This window comes from Melospiza melodia, chromosome 2 (genome assembly GCF_035770615.1).
Source record: "Melospiza melodia melodia isolate bMelMel2 chromosome 2, bMelMel2.pri, whole genome shotgun sequence".
Classification (NCBI taxonomy): domain Eukaryota; kingdom Metazoa; phylum Chordata; class Aves; order Passeriformes; family Passerellidae; genus Melospiza; species Melospiza melodia.
In genome coordinates, this window is record NC_086195.1 from 143928157 (window position 1) to 143950631 (window position 22475).

Genomic DNA, 22475 nt, shown 5'->3' on the forward strand with positions numbered 1-22475 from the left:
AGCAGAAATACAGAAGCCTCCAAATCAGATAAAGAGGAAAATTCCTTTGCAGCTGGGGCATGTGCAAAAAGGAAAACCCAGCAAATCAGCTGCCTCATTTCCTAACTCACACCCAAGCTCAAATGCAGCATTTTCACCTCTTACACTCTCACTTTTATTGGACTAAAGGATGTTAGGGCACGGGAATGCCAGATCCCAACACCACCAGGACAATGTGAGCCCACAGCCCAGTATCACACAGACACAAGAGAAGCCAGAGGACAGCAGCAGCTGCTCAGGGATTTACAGCTTATTTTACTGTGCTATACTATACCTGATTGCAATGATTGCTCTGAAACTACGGATGCAGTAAGAGGGAAACAAGAAAAGATTAGTCAAATAACTTATTGCTTTTTAGGATTTTCCAGCAATGTGTGAGAGAACATGCTGTTAATACACAATTTATTACACATAACCATTGGCATCAGCTAAGGCATATGCTTTGTGCTGCGAAATCTACCCAGTTTCACACCAGGGTTAGCAAATCCTCTTCTCCCTAACAATGGATTCACACATGTTGGGGTACCCCTCTGGTTAACCTGGCACCTAGCACAGAATGCAGGGAGATCTCAGGCCAGAGGGATTAATGCTCCTCAGCCCTCAGGAGCTGCAAACACAGAAAGGATAAAGGGACAGCAAATGACAACAAATTGTAACTCATTTTGGGGTGAGGCCGATTCACCAGGTTTCAGATATAAGGAAAAAACCACAATAACCTGAAACCTTGTGCTAAACAAATGGGACAAAACCACTCCCTCAGCCTAAACATTGGATGAAGATGGGGACCCTCAACATGAGGCTACAGCTGGGCAACTATTTCCCTCTTGAGCCAGAAATTTGCACTGGAGCTTTGGGAGCTTTGACATATTCTTCCTCATTCCAAGATGTGTCTGGGAGAAGGAAAAAAAAAATGAAAAGGAAAATTTAAGAACGTTTCCCTAAAAATTGCAGTAACCCAGAATATTACTATCTGGGATCTTGGAAAGAAGATTCAAATTTCAGTTCCTTCTCTGCCCAAATATGAGCTTCTGTAGCTTTGATGTCCCAGGAGAGGGCTGGACACAAACCTGTGACTGACCCACTATTTTCTTGGCCACCAGACTTGCACAGCATGGGACTGACTGCAATTCTGGGGCCACAGAGGCTACACCTCTTTGGGGATGCACTGACACCCTGCTCTCATGAGGGGAACCCCCTTCCTGGTACAAAACCCCCAACCCTCACGTGGCTGCCCTGCACAAGCAGAGTTCCTCATCAAAATCTGTCTGGTTTTGATGTAGAACTTGACCCAAAAACCACAAACAGGTAAAGCAATTTCTGCAGCACGTTAGTTCGGCACTATTAGTAAAGCAGAAGTAACTACCATATTTTAATAAGCCAAGAGAACATGAAATAGCATTTATACTTTCCAACAGTGCTTTGAAAACAAACTCGATACAGCTTTCTTAAAGCAATAGTTATGAGAGATGAAAATCCTGAAAGACACATACCGCGTAAACTGCTGGTGGTTAACAGAGCCCGTGCTTTATCTGCTAAATCACTATTTAGGGTATTTCCCAACAACAAAACATCAATGGCCTCCTGCTTGGAGCTATCAAAAAAGTTATTTTGGATCGTTCTGGTCACAGAACGAGCACCATCCTTCAGCTTCCCAGCCTGTTGGGGAGGAACACGTATAGAATATTTTATGTCGGACACTGCTCACAATACATTGGCAATATTCAGTAATATATGCAAACTGTGTTAATGATCTTAAGGGCTAAGGCAATTCTCTTCTTTAAGTGTAAAATCAAGTTGTCTGAGCCTACTGGGCTACATGTGATTCCCCCCACCCCCAGCCCAGATGCTAAAAAGCACAGCAATACCTACAAGGCGTATCTAACAAGCAGATGGAAATTAAATGAAATAAAATTAAACAAAATACTGCAGGGAGGGGATTTTTTTTTCCCTAAACCCTAGCTCTTTAAAAATTAATTTGCTATAGTGCCATGTTTAGACCATGACAGGGATTTTGGGCTTTTCCCCAAATAGTGAGAAATGAGCAAGCACTCGGATCCAAATGCCATGACACGTGAATGTACATGTTTATGCACTCAGGAGTTCAGAATCCACATTCTGGAATACCCATGTTAAAACCAGAGAGAGCTTCGACTTAAGACCACCCTTAACTTGTTGAAACGACATGCAAGTGTCATGCAGCATCCCAGAAGGAGCACAGGCACTGACCCGTGGCCACACACACACCCAGACACGGGTTCTGCTCACTGTGGCCTGACTGAGCTGCAGCCCAGAGAAGCAGTGTCCTACACCTGGGCTGAACAAGGGTCTGCAGGGAAATGTGCTGCTGAGGCAGATGTACCTGGGGTCACACACATCTGAAGGATAATGTAAGTAACACAGAAGGCAGTCTGGTGCTCAATCCCAAACCTGGCAGTGCTGACTGGGCACACACAAACACCTGGTGCTGCATGGGCTCCATCAGGGATGCTGCAAGGATTGTGTTATTATACAAAATACTCCCAAGTTCACAGCTTGCACTGTCCATGAGTCTCTTAAATGCATGTGGAAAGAAGGCAAAAGCTTAACAAAACTGCCCTAGGATTTAGTTCAGAACTAGGCAGCAAGACAGAAGCTGCTCTTTTGGCAAGGCTAAGTGGCTTGGGCAGACAACGGCGATGTGCTGTGGGGAGCACCCTGTGCAATAGGATTGGGATAGGATGCACTCCCTTCCTGGCAGACAGTGGGCATGGGTGTGGGGAGCACTCATCGCAACACAATTCTGGTAGGATGCACTCCCCTCCCTGGCACACAACGTACAACTGGTGATCCAAAAATCCACACTCACCATCCACATACCAGGCAATTAATTGAAAGGAACCCCGAGAAAGCAAAGGAAAGAGCAGGTAAGGAGTTAGATGGAACAAGTATTACAATGCTTTTAGAAGAACTGGTTTGCAGTATAGAAAGATATATTAACACACTTAAGGTTAAAATTATTTTCTCTCATGTGAAATTTCTGTATTTTTACTTCTAAGTATTCTTGGGCTTTGAAGAATCAAACTGACAAGTAGGAAATGGAACAATTTGAGGCATCAAACTTTTCATTTGAGAAATGAGAATGCAACTTAAAAACTACATTTTAAAATATACACTCAAAGTACTCAAAACATACTGAGTCAGGTTTAATTGAAACAAGAGCAAGTATTGTATGGTTTTGCAAGCATTAAAGATCCTCTTTGAACAGACTGGACTCATGTTAGAGATGTGGGATTTGATTTATGAGATGCAGTACTAATTAAGAGTTGTTCCAGGCCAGGGATTCAGAATTATTCCAAAGACAGCAGAGTAAATGTACTGTGGTGGTTTAACCAACTGAAACCAGGACCATCTACTCTGTGTTTTGAACATTAAAAATGGAAATATATTAAATGCATCTTTTAAAGTAAAAAAAATACATCTATATAGCCAAATGAACTAGATTAAATGTATATTTATTAATTTAGGGAAAGGAATGAAGGTTGAATGGCAAAACCAAGACAAGGGGAGACACTCCATAAAATACTTACTGCACTTTGCCTGGCAGTCTAGGTGACATTTTTGTAAGAAAATAAAACTAAACATCTTGAACCAAATTCCATTCAACAGTAAAATACAAGCAATTCCCAAATGAAGAAGTCTGGTGTGCACCAGTTAAGGGGCAGAACAAGCAACAAGTTGATTTGGTAACTTAGTTTTTTATGTATTTTGTGGTGACACCTCCTACATGAGCAGAGAAGGACCCTGGCACAGAGTGACTGCTCAAATGATGGAAAACCCAGAACAGCTGGCTGCGGGTACATGGGCTGTGACATGGAATGAGGAGCAGCACATTCCTGAGCAGAAAGAACAGGGTGAAAAGACATTCTTGAAGGAACTAAGGGCAAAAATTGCTACGAGCCAACATTTGTCTTGACAGGTGTCTGGCAAAGGACAGGATTAGGGAAACAAAGAAGCAACACTGGGAGGAAAACAACAAAAGGCAGCATTAGAAAATGGGAACAAGTCAGGTATCAACCCAGACAAAACAAGCTGAAGAGAAACATGACACTGTCATGGAGCATGGAACTGTTCTAACAGCCTTAAAAAGCAGGGTGGAAACAAAACCTGGGGTTTTTCAGTGACTGCAAAACTAAGAAGATAAAGCTGGACAAACACACAAACAAAACCCACCAGGCTACAACTGGATTAGTATTAACAGTATTAAACATGAAAAACACGAACAACATCCCATCAAACACACTTGACAAGGAGATAGAGTGAATGGAACCGAAATAATAGGAGAGGTACAGAGAGAAAAGTAAAAGTATTCAAAGACACAAAAGCTAATTCAAACATACATTTTCCTGAGCTATGTTCTAAAGAAATGGAAGATTTCAGAATTATCCAACAGAATAGTGTTACGTGGGAGGCAGGAGCATGGCTAGGAAGGGATGTACAGGAACATGACCTGGTTAGCAACAGAACCAACCGTTCAAATTAATTTTTCTGGTTGGTTGGGTTTTGTTTGGGATTGTTTTAGGATTACAAAGAGCAGCTTTTTGAAGATAAAATCTCATCATTGCTAAATTAATGGTAGAATTCATTCAAACCCATACTGAACACTGGTGAAGCATTTGAGGAGATGTACTTTACCTTTGCTTTTCCTTCAAGGGCTCCAGTTCCAGCATAGATCTTACTGACAGAATCCCCATTGACAGACCACATGGATCGGAAAACCTCCTGGAAGCGAGTCACTAACTGAGGCTTCTCAGCCAGCCCCAGCACCTCCAGCTGCTTGGTTAGCATCTGTAACAGGGGAACACAGCATTAGCAAAAAACCCAGCAAACCAAACCAAAACAAAAAATAACCCCACTTCAAATACATTTCTTATAAGGCATGTTGTGTTTTTCAGAAGATATGTATAAACCCCCACAAATCCTGTGGGTTTATATGTCTCATTCTGAGCAAACTGTCAGCACAACATGCTTGAAAGGCTGCATCACACATGTAATTCAGCACCAACACTGCCTCTTCCTTTGAAGATAGGCAGTAATACAGGAAAAAAATACATAGCTGATTTGTAAATGTTTTCACATTGAAGTTCACCAAACTAAACACAAAAGCCATTTTCAAGAGCTTTTACAAATCTTTAAAACCTTAGGGTGTCTGACAGAAGGAGAAGGAGCCTCAAATAACAGACACAGAATGGCAAAAGCACAATTCTGAAGGCGGGGCAGCAATTAACAAAAGATACAAAAGGAAACTTGCAAAACAAAATAAGGAAGAAATAGACAAGAAGTTTAGAAATTGGGTGCTTGCTCTGATAATTTTAGGGGGTCATGTAGAGTTCAGTACCTGTTACTTTAAGTATTACTGTCTTCAAGTAAGAATTCACATATCTCATTTAATAGCATTTTAAATTAAAGTAAGCAGTTCCTCAGGATTAGCCATTTCCCTTATTAATTAGTTGTATACTTTTAGCTCTCATACTTCAGCTGAAATAATAATTCTCATTGCTGAAAAACTTGGCACACCTGGTTTAAAAAAAACCGTTGTATTTATGCAGTTCTTAAAAGGATATGACAGGAAAAAACAGAGCTAGATAGCTATGTTTGACATCTAAGGACTCTACACATCAAAAATGTAAGAAGAGTCTTCTGCCACAGCAAACTGGGTAAATGCAGCAGCCAAGCACTACACAGTCCACAATCAGATAGGTCTGTTCCAAAACCAACACCTGTAAGTTGTCACAGAAATTCCTCTTAAGAGGGGGATTTTAACTCAATAAAACTCAGAAAACAGAAGGATAATGGCTTGACCTTGCAGCATGCATGTATTTGCATTTCCAAACACGCTGAAGGCCTTGTCTCTGGCAGTCAGGCCAAGAAGCAGGTCCCACTGTAGGATGCAGCTGTGAAAAGCCCATTGCCCTTCCCAGGGAAGGTGAGGCTGCTCTCCCAGCCAGAGCCCAGCTGGATGCAGTTCCTACCTCCAGGCCCAGGAAGGCCTGCACGCTGTTGGTCCTGTCCAGGCAGTCCAAGCAGTTGGTCCTGACGGTGCCGCTCTGGGACCTGCGCCAAGGACAACGGGACAGGGAAACGCTGAAATCACTCACCCAGCACACAGCTCCTCAGCACAGGCAGGGACAGAGCAGCACACCAGGGCACTGTCCGCGCCCCACAAGGACACAATAAACGTGGCAGCAACACAGGGTGAGCTTCCCGTGCTCACTGAGCACAGCTCAGGCTGTTTCTGCAAATCACATCAGTCCTTCTGCTTCCCCTGCTCCCAGTCCTCCTTGCTTGGTTAAGTGCCATGCGAGATTAAGGTTTCTTTTCAAGCACTTAAACTAACACACTTCCAAAGAACCTCAGAGAGAAATAACTCGTAGTTACAACAAAAATGAAAAAAAGAAAACAAAAAAAACAAACCTACTGAGTCAGTTCTTGAATTTTCTTTAACTAAAAGTAACAGGAATTTATGATCTAACTAAAGCCAATTCCAGTGCCTCAGTACTTGCTGATAAAAATGAAAAACGAGCCTCTCCCCTTTAGCCCAAGGGATGTTTGAGGCCTGTAAGCACTCAGGACTGCTGCACTTCCTTTGGGAAAAGCCCAGGAACTCCTGCTAGAAGCTCTCAACAGGATCATGTTCAGCAGCAACCATGGGCTGCTTGCTCAGCTCAGAGTACAAACACTGATGGGTCTCCCAAGGACACAACATTATCCCTCACTGGTGGCATTCCCACTGCACACTGCCCACCAAAGGCAGGGTGGTTTCAGCACCTTTAGAGACCTAACCAAAAACTGCAAGTTCTGAACAACTTGCTTCAAGATTTTTCCTTTTTAGCATTAATGTCTCTGCATTTGATTTGAAACACAAAGCAAAAAGCCTGACATTTCCCAAGGGAGACAGTTTATGAACTCACAAGCATAACCACCTTCTATTAACACAACTCCTTGAGCTGTCACAAGCCACAACTCTTTTTTGCTTTCCGTCTATTGAATTTTCATTTGTGATGACATTAGTTGAATCCCCCAATTAAAACCAAAATGCCACTTTTAAAGCTTTTTGGAGCTCATCCCCTCATCATTCAGGGAGAGCCTCACTCAGCACCCTGCCCTGCATTAGTTAAAAGGACTAAGGGTGTGGAAGGGAGCAGAGAAGGAGTCTTGCCTATTCTATCCCTGCTTCTCTTTTCCTGCTGAGATGAGAACAGCCATTGCTCTAGGAATCAGGAATAAGGACAGAGCAGAGCAGGAAATGTGCATCTCAATCCTGCTTGAGAGAATGTAATCTCCCAAATGGGGGATCCAGGCACAGCCAAACCACTGTCCTGAACACGAACATTGCTCCAAGAATCAAGAATAAGGACAGAGCAGGATACATGCATCTCAATCCTGCTGGAGAGAATGGAATCTCTCAAACAGGGGATCCAGGCACAGCCAAACCACTGTCCTGAACACAAACATTTACACCACACAAAAATGGCACTGTGGGTCCATCACCGAGGGAAGTGCTCAGCCTGTTACACAGCAAGATGGAAAAACAGACATTAATTCCATGTGGCTGCCTGCTAGAAAAGGGATCATTGACCCTTTCACAAAATCCTGAGGTGAAAGGCCTGAAATTAATTCCTGCCCCTTGAATGTCTCACAGAGATCATCTTTAGAGATTTTTAGAGCACACACAGAATGAGAGAAGATCTCACCAGAGTAAAATGGTGACTCATATTTCAGCTGTTAAGGATCACCCAGATACACTAAAACCGCAATAACAGAGGCAACATGCTTTCTCTTATCTTCCTGCTGAGGGGTGAAACACATCCCAGCACCACATTTTAATCTGAGGAAAGCTGTACACACAAACCTTTTCACTTCCTTCCCATCAAAATAGAAAAATCCACACTCCAAGAATTTCTGGACTTGAGGTTTAAGCACGCTGTGTAGTTTCTCTGCCTTTCCACCTTTAACCATCTGGTGATAGTCAAAGTTCACCATTTTGATATCAGCTGAATGTTCAGATGCTTTCAAATGGCTCTGGCATTGGAAACAGAAAAAAAAAGTATCAATATACCAGTACCTGAACACACAGAAGTAGGAGCTAAACAAGAGATTACTAATATTTTAAAAGTGCTTTTATTAGCTTTCTTTTAGGTAAAATGAAACCACTTTTATCACCATTGAAATTAATCACTCAGAACTGATTAATATTTCACATGTGCATTTTGTTTCCCTTGTCACAAAGTCACGTTTGTCCCTTACTCCCCCAGGGGCTCTGTTAAGAGCTTCATTGCAAACAAGCAAATTCCAAGGATATGCACAGGGAAAGAACTGCCATACTCACCTGGAAGGCTTTGCTGAGCATGTGCTCCCCTTCCTTTGCCCCCAGTAAATTTACAATAATTTGCTTGCCATATAAATTTTTAAGTGTTTGGAAATGCCTGTTAACAGAAGAAAAATCCCACAGTCATTTTCTGGCACACAAAAAATTAACAGCAACACCTGCAACACTGAGAAGTTGGAAAGTATCAAACAAATTTTATTCACACTTGTCAACAAAGCATTGAAAGGCACAAGCAATCCCCACCAAGTTCCCAGCTTTGCTCAATTCCACATTTGTACAGACAAAGCCTCCCCTTTGGAATAACATATCCCATCTCTGTGATGGGATAGAACTTATCAGAGGTTTTTAGTGCATTAGCAAAACCTTGAGATGATTTTACCTGTCAAAAGCTGGTGCATTCGCCTCAAAGCCCCTTGACATCCTGACACGGTGGGATCCCACCTACAACACCAAGAGCACATTCAATTGTCTTGTTTGGAGAGAAATGCTGTTATGTCTAAAGGACCCAGAGTCCCTGCAAGGCACAAACTACTTTAACCTTTCCTGTGAGAAATGTGCCACAGCAGTAGGAGCTGAATCAGTCCCTCTTTCCAGAAAATTGTGATGAAATTGTATTGCAGTAACTCTTGATCCTTATTCTTGAGAACACTTCTCCTCAAGAGCAATTCAGAAGAAAACAGCCTCCGTGAATGTCCTTGGATAACCCATTTAAAGAGGAAAAAGAACTTCCAAGAGGAGACATGGAACAAAGAATGGACAAAAGAAACTTTTGGACTTGAGAGAAGCAGGTTTGGTGAGACACAATAGCACCCACATGCTCTCAAGGACCACCTCATCCTCACAGGCAGCTGGGAAGCAGAGCCCAAAGGCTACTGGATGATGTTTAAAAGGACATGAATAACAATTATCTGTATCATTGAATCTATCTCCTGCTCACCTGCAGTCCTGGCTGCTCCCAAAATAATGGAACAGATCCTCGAATCTGTATGAAAGATGACACAGAGTCATCCAAATAGATCACCTGGTAAGGAAAGTAAAGCACAGTATTAATAATTATCACAGTGTAAGATTCTCAAAATCTTAGCTTTACCTAAACATGGAGCAAATACAATATATTTATGCATCACACACTTCACACTACAAACTAAAACACTGTTTCCAAGACTCTGAACAATTCCTACAACAAATTCCATCACTCTCATGGTCCCCTGCAGAATCCAAATTCACAACGTGTACAGAAACACAGCTTTTATTATTTGGCCTTGAGTAAGTTCTGCACTAGGAGTAGGATGTTTGAAACAACTTGGTAAGACCTTCCTGCAGGAACAGTTAAAATGAACACCAATGCACAGAGAATCACTGTGCAGCCCACTCAGAGCCCTGGCACAGATTTTCTGCATCAGAAACCAACGTATCACAGTCCATGAAGTACCCGGGAAAGGAAAACTGCAGGGGAATAACACAGGAAAGGAAAACTGCAGTGGAATAACACAGCACAGCCATTCAGCAACACTGGCACACCAGGAAACTTGGGCACAGCAAGTGTAACAAGGGTGTTCTGACTGAACAACTGGCACTGGAGGTGCACAAGCAGAGCCCTTCCTGCACGGAATCCTCCCTCAGTCACTGGGCTCTGGAAGGAGTCAGTCAGCCAAAGAAACCTGGAAGCACTAACACAGGAACAACCCCTGCAGGAACCACCCCGGCAGGAACAGGCTACCAAGGCAAGCCAGCACAAAGGATTTAGCAGGGTCTCACATTTCTGTGTGATGACGGCAGAGCCATGACAATCCAAGGCAGCAGAAGGACAGTGGCTCTACAGGCTGCCTTCCAGAGGAGCTGTGCTAAGTGCAATGCTTTTATCTTTCCTGAGCCACAAGGTTCCAGTGTTTCGGTATTTGCCCAAAATCCCTTTTGCCTGTTTCTCTTGCTTCAGATTAGCTCAGGCCAGAAGGGGCACACGCAGCTCCAGGGGCTCAGGGGAAGCAAAGGCACCCACAGGAGTTCAGCACCTTCTTAAGCTGCTGTAACTCAGCCCCAGGCATGCCCTGCCATAAGCCACACTAAAAACCAAGATCATCAAATTACATAACCTGCTTAGCTTCCTCATTTAGCATCAAAGAAACCATTCCAATACCTGCTGATGCCAGACTTGACCTGTGATACATTGATTTAGAGCAGGAATCTCACCATTGCAGTGACTGAGGGCTTCCACTGCCTCGTCAGCCCGGCTGTGGGCACTGGGGCACGCCATACCTGCTCTGTCTCCACGAAGTTGGCCACGTGCCCGTCGTCGTTGGTGCCGCGCACGTTGAAGCGGGTGCCCGCCCGCTCGCAGCTCAGCCGGGAGATGAGACAGGCCTTGGCCTGCTTGTGAGCCGCGTAGATGGTCCTGATCTCCACCCCGCCACACATGAGCCGCAGCAGCCACTCGTCACAGCTCACCCCATAGTGCTTCAGGTGCAAGTGCAGGGACTGGTTCCTGCAGGGGAACACAGCCAAACAACCAGAGGGAATTGCAACTCAGCTCCAACTCTTAAGCTAACTCCTTGCATTTCACACCCACTAACACCAATGGGACCAGGAAAACAGGCATGCTACAGTTTTGTGATATAACTCTCATTAACTCTCTTCCTGAAATTGCAAATAGCACAATAAGAAAACAGGGTGAAGCTATCAATTTCCATGACCCTAAAATAATAACCTTCATAGCCCTTGTTCGTCACCCCCCCAAAAAAAACAAAAAAAACCACTAAGTTGTTTATACTGCTCTGCTCAGCCTTTTTTGGAGAAGCCAAAGATTACAGACTCCAGGAAAGCATGACAGGATTCCAGTGACAGGGTTACTTGTTTTGTAGTGTGTAAAGCCCCACTCAACCTCACACCACCACAAAATAAAGCTACAATAGAATAGATATTGAATACTCCATTATATGTCATCATTACATGCCACCTAACCCTAACCTGGTCTCGAGAAAGGCTCCCAGAAACACATTCCCAGCCAATTGGCCCTCTTCATTTTTAAACATCAGTTTCAGGGCTGGGTGCTGGTACTCCATGTACTGCATACATGACTCTCTAACAGCAGTCACTGCTCACATGAAAGGAAGATCCACAGTTTGAATGTACCTGCACACTTACCAGCACTAAGCAATGCTGCATTACGCAAGATAGACTTAAGTTTGGGTTTTGTGAGATTTTCTGTTTGCCTCACTCTAGTGGGGCTTGGCTTTTCATCCTCTTTGGAAACATTCACTTGTATAAAAAGGGAGCAAAGTTTTCAGCACAGCAAAGAAAAGCCAATTCCAGGAAGATGCCTGGTTGTGCCTCTGCCCAGAAAACTCTACTGGAATTGCAAACAGCATGTTCATTATAACTCTCTAACGCATTGTAAATCTCTAGCTCTTAAATTTTAGCCTTTTCATCCTAAACCTGAGTATACAGGTGCATTATAATAGGACACACAGGAAAAAGTCTTCCCCTGGGCACTCTGAGCAGGAAAACCCCCAGGAAGCTCACTGAGGTGCATATGCAGAATGCTTCCTGTTCTTGACTTTCAGTGCATATGCAAGAATACTTCCTGTTCTTGGCTTTCAGTGGTTGCATTTCTAGACCTTGGAATCTGGACATTCCAGCCACCTCCTGGCAGGACTGGTCCTTGCTAAAAACCCACAGAACAGGGTCACTGCCAGAGTTTTACAGCAGGGGTCAGAACCAGCCCAGCTCACTTTGACAGGGTTACCAGGCACTGTTTCTCTGAAGCCCTGAGTGATCCATGGAGAGCCAAGTGTTTTTCCAGATGCACGGACAAACAGCACGGTCTCTACAAGCCCTCTAAACCTACATCAAGGAATAATGTTTCTGAAAACCTGAGCTTATTTATTTCCTTAACAATTTTTTCTTGCATTACATTCTGATCAGATTCCTCTACCTGACTGAGACCAGAGAAACACTGGCTCCTATGCTGGAGCTGGTTGGGTGTATTTTGGCCAGCAGAGGGGAACGGATGTAGCTTTTCACCTGTTCTAACGGTGTAAAGCCAAATCTTCAGCACCCTACCAAGACACCTGGACACACAGAGCATTTTTAGCAAAAGCTGAGGGGAAGAGAATTTCTGACATGTCAGGGTGCATTACTGGCATTATTTATGCTGCTGATCGACAGAAAGAGCAGTATTCCTCTCACCAAAAATTCTCTCTCTAAACAATACTTTATTCAAAAAAATCCAGTAAAATAAGAGTGAATGCAGCAGCCAAGCAAAGCGCACTTTGCAGCAGAGCCCACCAGCTGTCTCAACAAAACCCGGAAAATCACAATTTTTTGAGTAACAAAACTTTTGAAGTGCTTTCACATGTTGGAAACCCCCTTGGAATCTATCTATAAACAACACATAATTTTAGAATTCAGAATGTTCTAAAAAACAGTAATTTTTTCCTGTTAAGTTTCATAACCACACCCATTTAAAAAACTGACACAACTGAAGAATTAGGAGGCACCAAAACTGAAACACAACATCACAGGCAATGTTCAGATGAAAATACAATATAAGCAGTGAAAAATCTGTGCCTTCCAATTAAGAAGCTTCCAAGTGGTCACAGAAACAGCCTGTCATTAGTAATACACTTCTGCCCTCAGAGCTGGAGTAATGCTAATCAATGCCAAGGTTTGTGGGAGAAAGGTGCACACGTAAGAGCTGGTAAGGACAGGGACAAACACTTGCCAGGCATTACTGTGCAAAGGAACTCACGGTGTAACGCTGCCAGAGCACTTGTGCACTCACCAGAAGAACCTGTTGTCAGTGGTGTGCTCCTGCATGCTGCGGTGGGCGCTGAGGCTCAGGTCCAGGCTGACCCCCGTGGCAGACCAGGCGAAGTAGAAGCTGCCCGAGTTGAGCACCTTGCGCACCTCGGAGACGCGGTCCTCGTCCGCAGGGTCCGCGCGCAGCGACACGAACTCGGTGCACGTCACCCGGAACACCTCCGAGTCCTGGATCTTGCCCACGGACATGCACCCCGTCACCAGCACCAGGTAGTGCAGCAGCGTGTCCCCTGCCGCACAGGGAGAGAACGCATCTCAGCAGAGCAGGTGCTGATCCATTCCTGTACTAAGGGCTCACAAACCCACCCCAGTGTGCCTGAAAATGCACAGAGAGCCAATGCCAAGGAGAAACTACTCCGCAAACAGCAGGGATTGCAAAAACAGAAGCTATTTTTGTCCACTCCCTCATTTCTGGGAGTGCTCCAAATTTCTAAGTTAGTCTGCAAAGAAAAAAATCAAACCACACAAACAGAAAAAAATAAGCCCAGTTTCTGTTGCAAAGATGCAGTTGCACAGGAGCAGCACAGGGTTGGGCCCAAATGAAAAACACAAGTTTCACATCTTTGACTCACCGAGGTTTAACCTTAGCACACCCAAGAGCCCGTACGCATCCATGACTTTGGAGTACGTATTCTTGATTGTGTCCTTTTCTGCAGAGGCTGGGGAGAGGAAATGAAAGATCTGCTGATGTAAAAGCCCCAGTACTATGGCAGTGAGAACGAGACACTCCACACTGAAAACTCCAAACTGAGGGATCACAAAGCAGCTGCGTACTGAGGCTTCTGGAGAGAAATCAAAATGCATGAGCATATGGCACTTGATAATGGAAAATGAGGGGTTGACTCTATGACAAAGTATGATCGTGCCATGTTTTTCAGCAATAAAAAAGCAAAACTCCAAGTGACATTAAAGGAGAACACTGGCATTTTAACAACATCATCTCTTGTTATAAAAAGCATGTACAGCACAGACAAATCAGATGACTGAGAAGGCTCTCCTGTAATTAAAATTAGTGCTTAATGTTGTTTTTTTTCATGGAAAAAAAAATTATCCTTTTTAAATGACCCTTTTTCTCCAAGAATAAAGCTGTCATGTGGCAGTGTTATCTCTGCACAAGACTATTACAAGTCCATTTTAACTATCTTAGAAATATTCCAAGCAGATCAGAACTCTTGCAGGTCTGCAAAAACTGGTATTGAAAAGCCATGTTTTACATGAATGGGGAAGACACAATTTCCACAGGCAGTTTTGAAACAAAACCCACAAAATAGCCCTGTCATATTTTAGAAGAAATTCAAGTTTATCTGCCATGGCTCTCCTGGGAGTTCAGTGAATATTTGAGCCCTTCCATCAGCACTGTAACAGCCAGAGCAGCAGGATCCCTGGATCCCACCTGGCCTGAGCTTCTGCTCACGACCACGACTGCACCAGGAGGGAACACCAACAATTCAGCCTGGCCACTGGATCTGCAGGGATCGGGATTTCATGGCTACCAACAATCAGCACCGTTCTGCTTTGGCACTGAAAACCTCAGGACATGACATGGAGAGGAGTAAATCAAAACGCCCATCTGCTCTGGCATTCTGCTGTCCTCTCTCTCACATCAGCTGCATCATTTAGAATAAAATCTCTATTTTATTTAGAATAAAAACCCTCTATTTTACCTAGAACTGCTCTTCCCAACAAGCATCCCCAAAGATCAGTACAGCCCTGCCTGTGCACAGGCACAACCCTTGTGTTCAAATATCCGCAAGCTCTTTCATTAAAGTGGATCAGACACTTAAAATAGATTAAACAATTATTTAACCACAGCCTAAAATCCAACCCTATTAAATGTTTTATTCAGTGGACTTCTTAAAATTTTCTTTACCTTATTGCACTAATATTCCTTTAATACAGATGTAATAAAAATAGTTTGATAGCAATATGAAGATGTACTTCTGAAGTCTTCACCCAGGGTGAGTGCTAAGAACCTGCAGCTCATCTAAAAACATTTTGTGAGCATCACCAAACTGCGTTTTTCTTAACCAGAAAACCACTGCGCTGGGAAGAACTCCTAAACCTCAGACCCTGGTTCCTTCAGTCTGTTTTTGAGAACGGGTTTCACGATACCAACGCACTCTTCTAAACTCAGTTCCCAGAAAGCTGCTGTGTTCTCCCTCCACAACTGAAATGATTATGGAAAGATCAGGTTTCCTTTCAAACTTCTTGCAGGATTTTCCTTAGAGGCGCCTGCTGGGATTTGGTGACATGTCAGAACAACGCCTTTTCTGTCCCACATGGATTTATTCTCTTTTTCCAGTGCAGAGAATGCTGGATATCCTTGCTAAGCCTCAAAAAGTAAATTAAGTAACGTGGGCTTTGCAAATTCAGACCAACAAAAAAGGCCCACAAAGGCCAATAGAGTAGCAAAGGGTTGCAAAACCAACCAACTAATCAAATAAAACCAGAGCAGCTTACTGTGGCTGGTCAATTGCTGTTTGCTTAAAGTGCCCAAGATCCAACCACAAGCGTTTCATGCCATGCTTTTCATTTCCATTGGCCCCAATTCAGTGTGACCTCAAAGCTTTTCCACAGTGACCTCCTCAGCGTTTCTTTCTCACACTGCCTGCACTTTTCCCACCTCAAGTTGTTTTTTAAGGCCAAAGTTCACATGAGAAAACGTCAAATTTGGCATCATTTCCTCCATCCGGCCCTGGTCCATGCCCACCAGGCTTCTGCTTTCCAGGCAGTGCCCAGTGAGGAAGTTGCTGTGGTCAGCAGCGTTACAACATCCAGGAAAAGCACTGCAGCTTCTGCAAACCACGATGGACTCAGGCAGACACAGCTCCACCACACTCCTTCCCTTTCTCCTCCCAAGGACTCCTACCCAGCCTCCTGAACAGGCCAAATCTGCTCTCTGAGAGCCCAAGGCACCAGTCCCACTGACCCCATCTGCAGCCCTCCAAAAACAGAAAGGTTTTATCCTTGCAGGATCACTGTTAGGCACTACCAAGGAACCCAAACCAAACTAACAAAAAACTGCACAAGATCACAACACTTGCAAAGTGATTTTTAAATTCATTTGTAATGTACTCTGGAGAAAACCCAATCTGCAGTGTCAAGAGAAAAACAACAAAATTTCAAGTCACTATTTATTAATGATTAACAGCCAAGAGCATTTTAAAACACCATCTGTAAAAAGCACACCTGCTCAATCACCGACTCTCACAAGAAAGGTGAACAATTAATTATTTTGAAGGGAGTACATCAGCCCTCCCAGTTTTACAGAAATGGAACCCCAAAGGTGAACAATTCCACGATTTTGAAGGGAATACATCAGCCCTCCCAGTTTTACAGAAATGGAACCCCATCAACAATACTGTTTTTGGGATAATCTGCTTCAACGTGTATTCCCCTTCATTCCAGATGCAGAGATCAGTTTCCCAGTTTTAACACCTGAAAGGGTCGGATCACACTGAAAGTCACCAGGTAGGCTTTCTCTGTTCTTGGCGTGCTCACAGGGGCATGAGACAGCACATTTCAGTCAGTGCCTACAGTTCCCAGGTAGAACATGGGACTCTCAGAATGCTTTTCCTTCAGACCCAGGACTTCTAACTTACACTAGACGAGACAAAGCCCACACAACTATCATTTTAAAAGGTTTAGAACCTAAAAAATATGAAAAAATTGTGAAAAATTTAGGAACACCATTTGGTATTGATCTTTTAAGACTAAGGTTTTCAAGGGTTTTGTCAAATTACAACTGTCAGATTTTTGGTATTTAACTTAAAGCTAAAACCCAAATATTACCACAATCAGAACAGAGTCACCACTTTCACCTATTAAATTAACCAACCAAATATCTATTTTATTACTTTTGACACCTCTTCTTTTTGGCTCAGCTCACAATGCTGGGGATGAGAAAACCCTGCCACATTGCTTTTCAAGGCCTGCTGAGACCACCTTGGCTGATCTGCAAGGAAGGATCTCCTCTCTAAGGAGTGGTCTGAGTACCACTGCTCCCCATGGCAGTGAACAGCTACCAGGGTACACACAGGTTACTACAGATCCCGGCAGCCCAGGTGTGCCTCCCCTGCTCAGCCCTGCAGTGGCACTGAGCGCAGGTGTGCTCCCCCTGCTCCCACCTGCAGCGACACTGAGGTCCCAGGGATGCCGTGACAGTAACGGCTCTGTGTTTATCAGACAGAATGTTCTCCATGGCAGGGACAGGAGCACAGACAGCTTAGCACTCATGTGGGATGAGTCACCAGCAGGAGAGGGAGAGAACACACTCCTGCCCAGCCAGGGAAACCTATCCAGTTCAGACATCTCAGAAAGCCCTATTTCAAAGGAAAAATACACTGCCCATGCAGCAAAAACACATCTATGACACCCTCCCACTAAAATCCAAACAACTCAGCAGTGAAGCTGCTGGCATTTAAACCCAGGTGCTCTCAGCAGGTTTGAGAAGGATCCCCACACTCCAGTAACCCAATACCAACCAAAGAGGTGTTAAATGCACACAGGAAAGCAAAGCATGGCTCAGGTGATCAGCCACAGCAACATGAGATAACCCACACAGAGCACCTCCAGGAGAAGCATGGCCTGGGCTGCTCCCACGTTCAGACTGGGGGTTACACAACTACCACCTCTGAACCATTCCTTCCACCCTGTTCCCTGCTTCCCTCGGACCTGGCTGACGGGAACAACACATGGCACACACTCTGAACGCCAGGTGCTGCACCACCTGAGCCGTGCAGCATTTCCTACCCAGGCTGGGCTGAATCCTCTGAATCATCCCGCAGAGCCACACCGAGGGCATGGGGAGGAAGGTTAAAGCAGTTTTATCCTTCCCTCAGCACAGTGACACACGTGCTTCCTTTAAGATGGCATCTGCAGGATCAGTAAGCTTCCACTCCGTTCTCATAGCCCATTTCAACACCAAATTTCTGTACCTGGATATTCCAGGAGCTGCAGTTCACTAAGGCTCTCAGAACTGAGCCACATGAATCAGTTATGCTAAAACGTATTTCACTGGGCTGTGCAGGTATTATCTACTCTGCTGTGCATGTATTATCCACTCCACACACAGCTAAGAACTATGATCAGCTGTAAGGCTAAACGTGTTAATTCATCTCCAGTATTTACTAAAATATTTGGGAAAATGTCTAACAGTCTTGAGGTCAGCATTGTCAATTTTTGTACTCTAAAAAGCGGCAGCACCATCATCAAAACCCAGAAGCTTTTGGCAGTTTAAAGTGATGCTGTTCTGGATTTACATTGATATATACTTGGTCGGACCATTTTCCTGTCTATTCACAGCGATTTTACAAACATGGGAAATCTCGCCCAAGGCACAGCAGTATAGCATTAACTTGGTCTATATTTTGTGCAAACACCTGTAAGTTTGTACAGCTACAGCCTGCAATCTTCTGGCTGGATTCTGTGACACGACCAGTGAGATAAAGCAACACTTCACAAATCTTCCCAAGTAGTAATAACTGTGCTCCTTTAAATATGTGCTAAAAAGAACAGATACCAGACGGGAACACCAAGCAGAAAAAGAGAAGAAAGAAACCTGAGCCAGGGGACTCCTGGGTCTTTTCTGCTGTCAGTTTAAGACTGTGATCTTCAACCATTAAGAAAAGTATCAGCACCTAAAGAATTTAAGGAATTAGGTGGAAATAAAACAGAGGGAATTAAAGCAAAATGCCACTGTAAATATTCACTGGAAAACTATGCCCATGCACCAGAGAGAGAAAGAATAACCTGTCTCCTGGTTAAGCTCACTGCAAACAATGCTCAGTAACTACTTCCAGCTGAGAATGAGCATGCGCTGTGACCTAACCCACCAGTGAGAACCCCAAGGACACAGCTGTGCACATTAATGATGAGCTACCCCTAAGCGCAGAACACAAGGGGAGAGAGGCTTCCAAGCTCCTTCAGGGCTGCCTTCCTCTGCTTGGTAACAACAAGGTGGGCAAGAACTGTGACACAGGATTTAATTCTTAGGAAAGGCCATTTATCCAGGTGCCTGCAGTGTACCCTGCCAAGAGAAGTGACTAACTGCCCTTTTCCAGCATAACCTTCAGGAATAAACCATTTCTCATCTGTTAGCCCTTAAGCAGCTCAAGCATGTTCCATAATTACCAAAAAGGATAAAACAACCTGTTCCACAAATCTTCAAAATATTTCACAGCTTGCACTAAAACTGTTTGCTGCCTTTATGACTGGACACTTATCCCAAATCCACACCACAGTGCCTTATGGATACTGCTACCAAAGCCATGGCAAGCAGAAACTGTACCAGGAAAAGAAACCGCAGAATTTTAAAAACAGGAGCAAAGCACCCACTGTTCACCTGGACCATCACACAGGTGCAGCAGCCACATCAGTCACTGCCTGGCCTCTAACAGGTGCTGGCTAAGGAGAAAACTGCTGCCATGGAATGAAAGCTTTCTGCAGAGGAGCCAAAATCCAGCTCAGGAAAGCTGTGCAACCACGTGCTTTGACTTCCTAAAGAACACAAACACATTTTATAATATTACATATTTTAAAAGTCTATGTAGAGGCCTTAAGGTTCTCTTCTGCACTTCTCGTTCTAGTGTTCTCCAGCAAAACAAAAAAGGAGGGGGCAAAAATTTAAGGAACTATCTTCATGCATTTTTCACTTAAGACATGTAAAAATAACTTTGCAATGCAAGACATCCTGCTTCAAAATATTACTCATTTTATTACAAGACAGAGCAATACTCAGTCTAGAGGGAGGTGAAAAATATAGTGACAAAATAAAGCTAAAAACCAAAAAGCTATCAAAAATCACACAAAATGAGATAAAACCAAATTATGATATAACATTCAAGAACACAGAATTTATTGCTATGAAATGCAACAGCAGAATTAGCTGGTCAGCGAGTTATCACATGTTCAAAATAGGGTTGTTCAGAACCCAAGAAACAAGGTGATGTTGGAGGCAATCGTAAGAAAGTTTAGTGGACACAAAAATATAGATGTATAAAGAAACGTAATGAAACGTGCAACACTCTCTCTCTACAGATGAAGATAAGAAACTGTCTCTTTACTCATTTAAACCAGAAGCCTCTTCATCAGCAGACAGAAAAGCAGTAGAGTTGCTTCTCTCCCTCCCCCAAATGAAATGGCTCACACAGCGCCAGGTGTGCCACCCCTACCACACAAACCCAGATGGACTCACAGAGGACAGCCACGGCTCCGGACTCGAACATGAGGCACTCCTCCCTGCTCCTGGTCTCCACCATCACGCTGAAGGGAGGCGGGTCCAGCTTGTGATACACTCGGAACCCCTTGCTGAAAGCCATGGTGCCTCGGCAGGGCAGCCCTGGCAACACAAGATGGATGGTGTTAGTGATCCAGCCTGTGATAGACTGGGTATTCCTTGCTGAAAGCCATGGTGCCTCAGCATGGGCAGCCCAGGCAACAGAACGGTGTTAGTGAAACTCCCTTGCAAAGCTGGTTTGAATCCTTTCCCAGGGATTTCACGCGTTGAACAAAAACTAACAACAAATCCCCTGCTCCCCCATCCTACCTCATGAGATTTGGTTTCTCTAAGTCCAAAAAAATACAGGGATTACCTAAAGATGGCATAAGAGTGTTTCAAAAACAGAACTAACCAGAGAAACACCCTTCAACATCTGGATTTATTTGATAGCTTGCTTAAGACAACAAGAATTTTACAGAATCCCACATTGGTTTGTGTTGGAAGGGACCTTGAAGCTCATCCAGTGCCACCCCCGTGCCATGGGCAGGGACACATTCCAGTATCCCAGGTTAATCCAAGCCCTGTCCAACCTGGCCTTGGATAATTCCAGGGATCGGGCAGCCACAGCTTCTCTGGGCACCTTGTCCCAGGGCCTCAACACCTTCTCAGGGAGCACACCTAAATCTAACCCTACTCCATTTTAGCTTAAATTTCTTACCCAAAACTTGATAAACAGGATTTCTTCTCAGGGAAATACAACAAAAAAAGGTTTTCCAGCTACCAGCAATACGGAAGAACAACAGCCACCTTAATGGTATACTAGCGCCAAAAGCAGACGGAGAGCCTTCAATTTTTAGATCTATTTCACCAATTCTGCCCTTGTACAAAAGGACAGGATATTTTAAACACTGAAGCCATCAAGACATTTCAAAGGACTGAACAAACACGTCAACCTATTTTTGGCTTTCCCCCCGCCTTCCTTCACGAAAGCAGCGTTTGATTTGGATGCAAACCCTGCCCTGCGGCGGCCGAAGCATCGCAGTGCCGTGCTGGTGACGCTGCCTGCCAGCCACACGCGAGTGCGATCCTAAAAACCCCTCCGGAACTCTCTCAGCGCAGCAAACCATAAACAAACGCCAGAGCAGCCCCATCGCCGTGCTAAGAATCGGCAGAACGGGCACAGCGAGGGTCTCTCGTTGCGGGGCCTGCCCTCCCTTGCCGGCACCTCCGTGCCCTCGGATCAGCGCGCACCGCCCGCCCCGGCCTCTGCCCGACCCCGCGGGGCCGCCGCAGGGACCGGCCTGGCCCATCCCGCAGGAGCGCCCGGAGCCCGCAGGAGTCCCCCGAGCCCCGGCCGGCCCGCGGCGCCGCCCCGCTCACCGTGCGCCCGCCCGGCCGCCCCGCCCGGTGCCGCGGACCGGCGGGATCCGCTTCCTCCCGGCCCGCGTCCTTCCTTCCTTCCTTCCTTCCGCACTGCGCCGCCCGCCCCGGAGGGGAGGAGCCGGGGGCGGGCACTGGCCCGAGCCGGGACGGAGCTCTGGATTGAACTAACCGAGCACAGCCAGCGCCGAGCCGCCGCTGCGGGAGCACCGCGAGGAGCGGAACCCGAGGGACGGGCTCGGGAGCAGCCGTGCGGACAGAGCCGCCTTCGAGTCACAGTGCCGGGCAAAGGCTGCCGTACTCACAGCGCTGCCCTACTCACAGCGCCGGGCACAGCGCTGCCACACTCACCGCGGCCCGGCTCGGCTGACAGCCGTCTGAAGCCAGCGTCTTGCAGCTGCAGTCATGGGATAGAGCCGTGGGATATCCCGAACTAGAAAAGGACCCACAAGGATTATCGCGTTCTACCCCTGGCCCTGCACTGACATGCCAACAGTCCCACCCCCAGCATCCCTGGCAGGGCTGTCCGAGCCGAGCGCACAGAGCGGCTCCGAGTTCGGCCGAAGCGAGCCGAGCCGCGCCGAAGAGACCAATACAGCCGAATGCGGCCGACAATCTCCGAGTTGAGCCGACAACAGCTGAATTTAGCCGAAC

General features: G+C 45.2%; 1 protein-coding gene and 1 non-coding gene across 12 annotated transcripts in view; both read right to left on the bottom strand.

Moving 5' to 3' along the window:
- The window catches only part of SYNJ1 (synaptojanin 1), a 48562-nt gene extending 26667 nt beyond the window's left edge, over window positions 1-21895 (bottom strand). For 9 of the 11 annotated variants that reach the window (XM_063150290.1, XM_063150288.1, XM_063150289.1 and 6 more), the window contains exons 1-13: window positions 21822-21895; window positions 20418-20561; window positions 13795-13881; window positions 13185-13452; window positions 10661-10886; window positions 9342-9425; window positions 8784-8845; window positions 8405-8501; window positions 7928-8097; window positions 6048-6129; window positions 4711-4863; window positions 1530-1695; window positions 314-337 (exon numbers count right to left, since the gene is read on the bottom strand). In XM_063150290.1, the coding sequence (XP_063006360.1) occupies window positions 314-337; window positions 1530-1695; window positions 4711-4863; window positions 6048-6129; window positions 7928-8097; window positions 8405-8501; window positions 8784-8845; window positions 9342-9425; window positions 10661-10886; window positions 13185-13452; window positions 13795-13881; window positions 20418-20541 (1543 nt within the window). In that variant the 5' untranslated portion in view covers window positions 20542-20561; window positions 21822-21895. The remainder of the gene's footprint in view (window positions 1-313; window positions 338-1529; window positions 1696-4710; window positions 4864-6047; window positions 6130-7927; window positions 8098-8404; window positions 8502-8783; window positions 8846-9341; window positions 9426-10660; window positions 10887-13184; window positions 13453-13794; window positions 13882-20417; window positions 20562-21821) is intronic. The other 2 variants (XM_063150286.1, XM_063150287.1) reach the window with 2 other exon arrangements.
- On the bottom strand, window positions 1057-1178 carry LOC134415294 (small nucleolar RNA SNORA17). Its single transcript, XR_010027028.1, has one exon. It is a non-coding gene; the product is annotated as a small nucleolar RNA SNORA17 (small nucleolar RNA).
- Window positions 21896-22475: the final 580 nt, after the last annotated feature.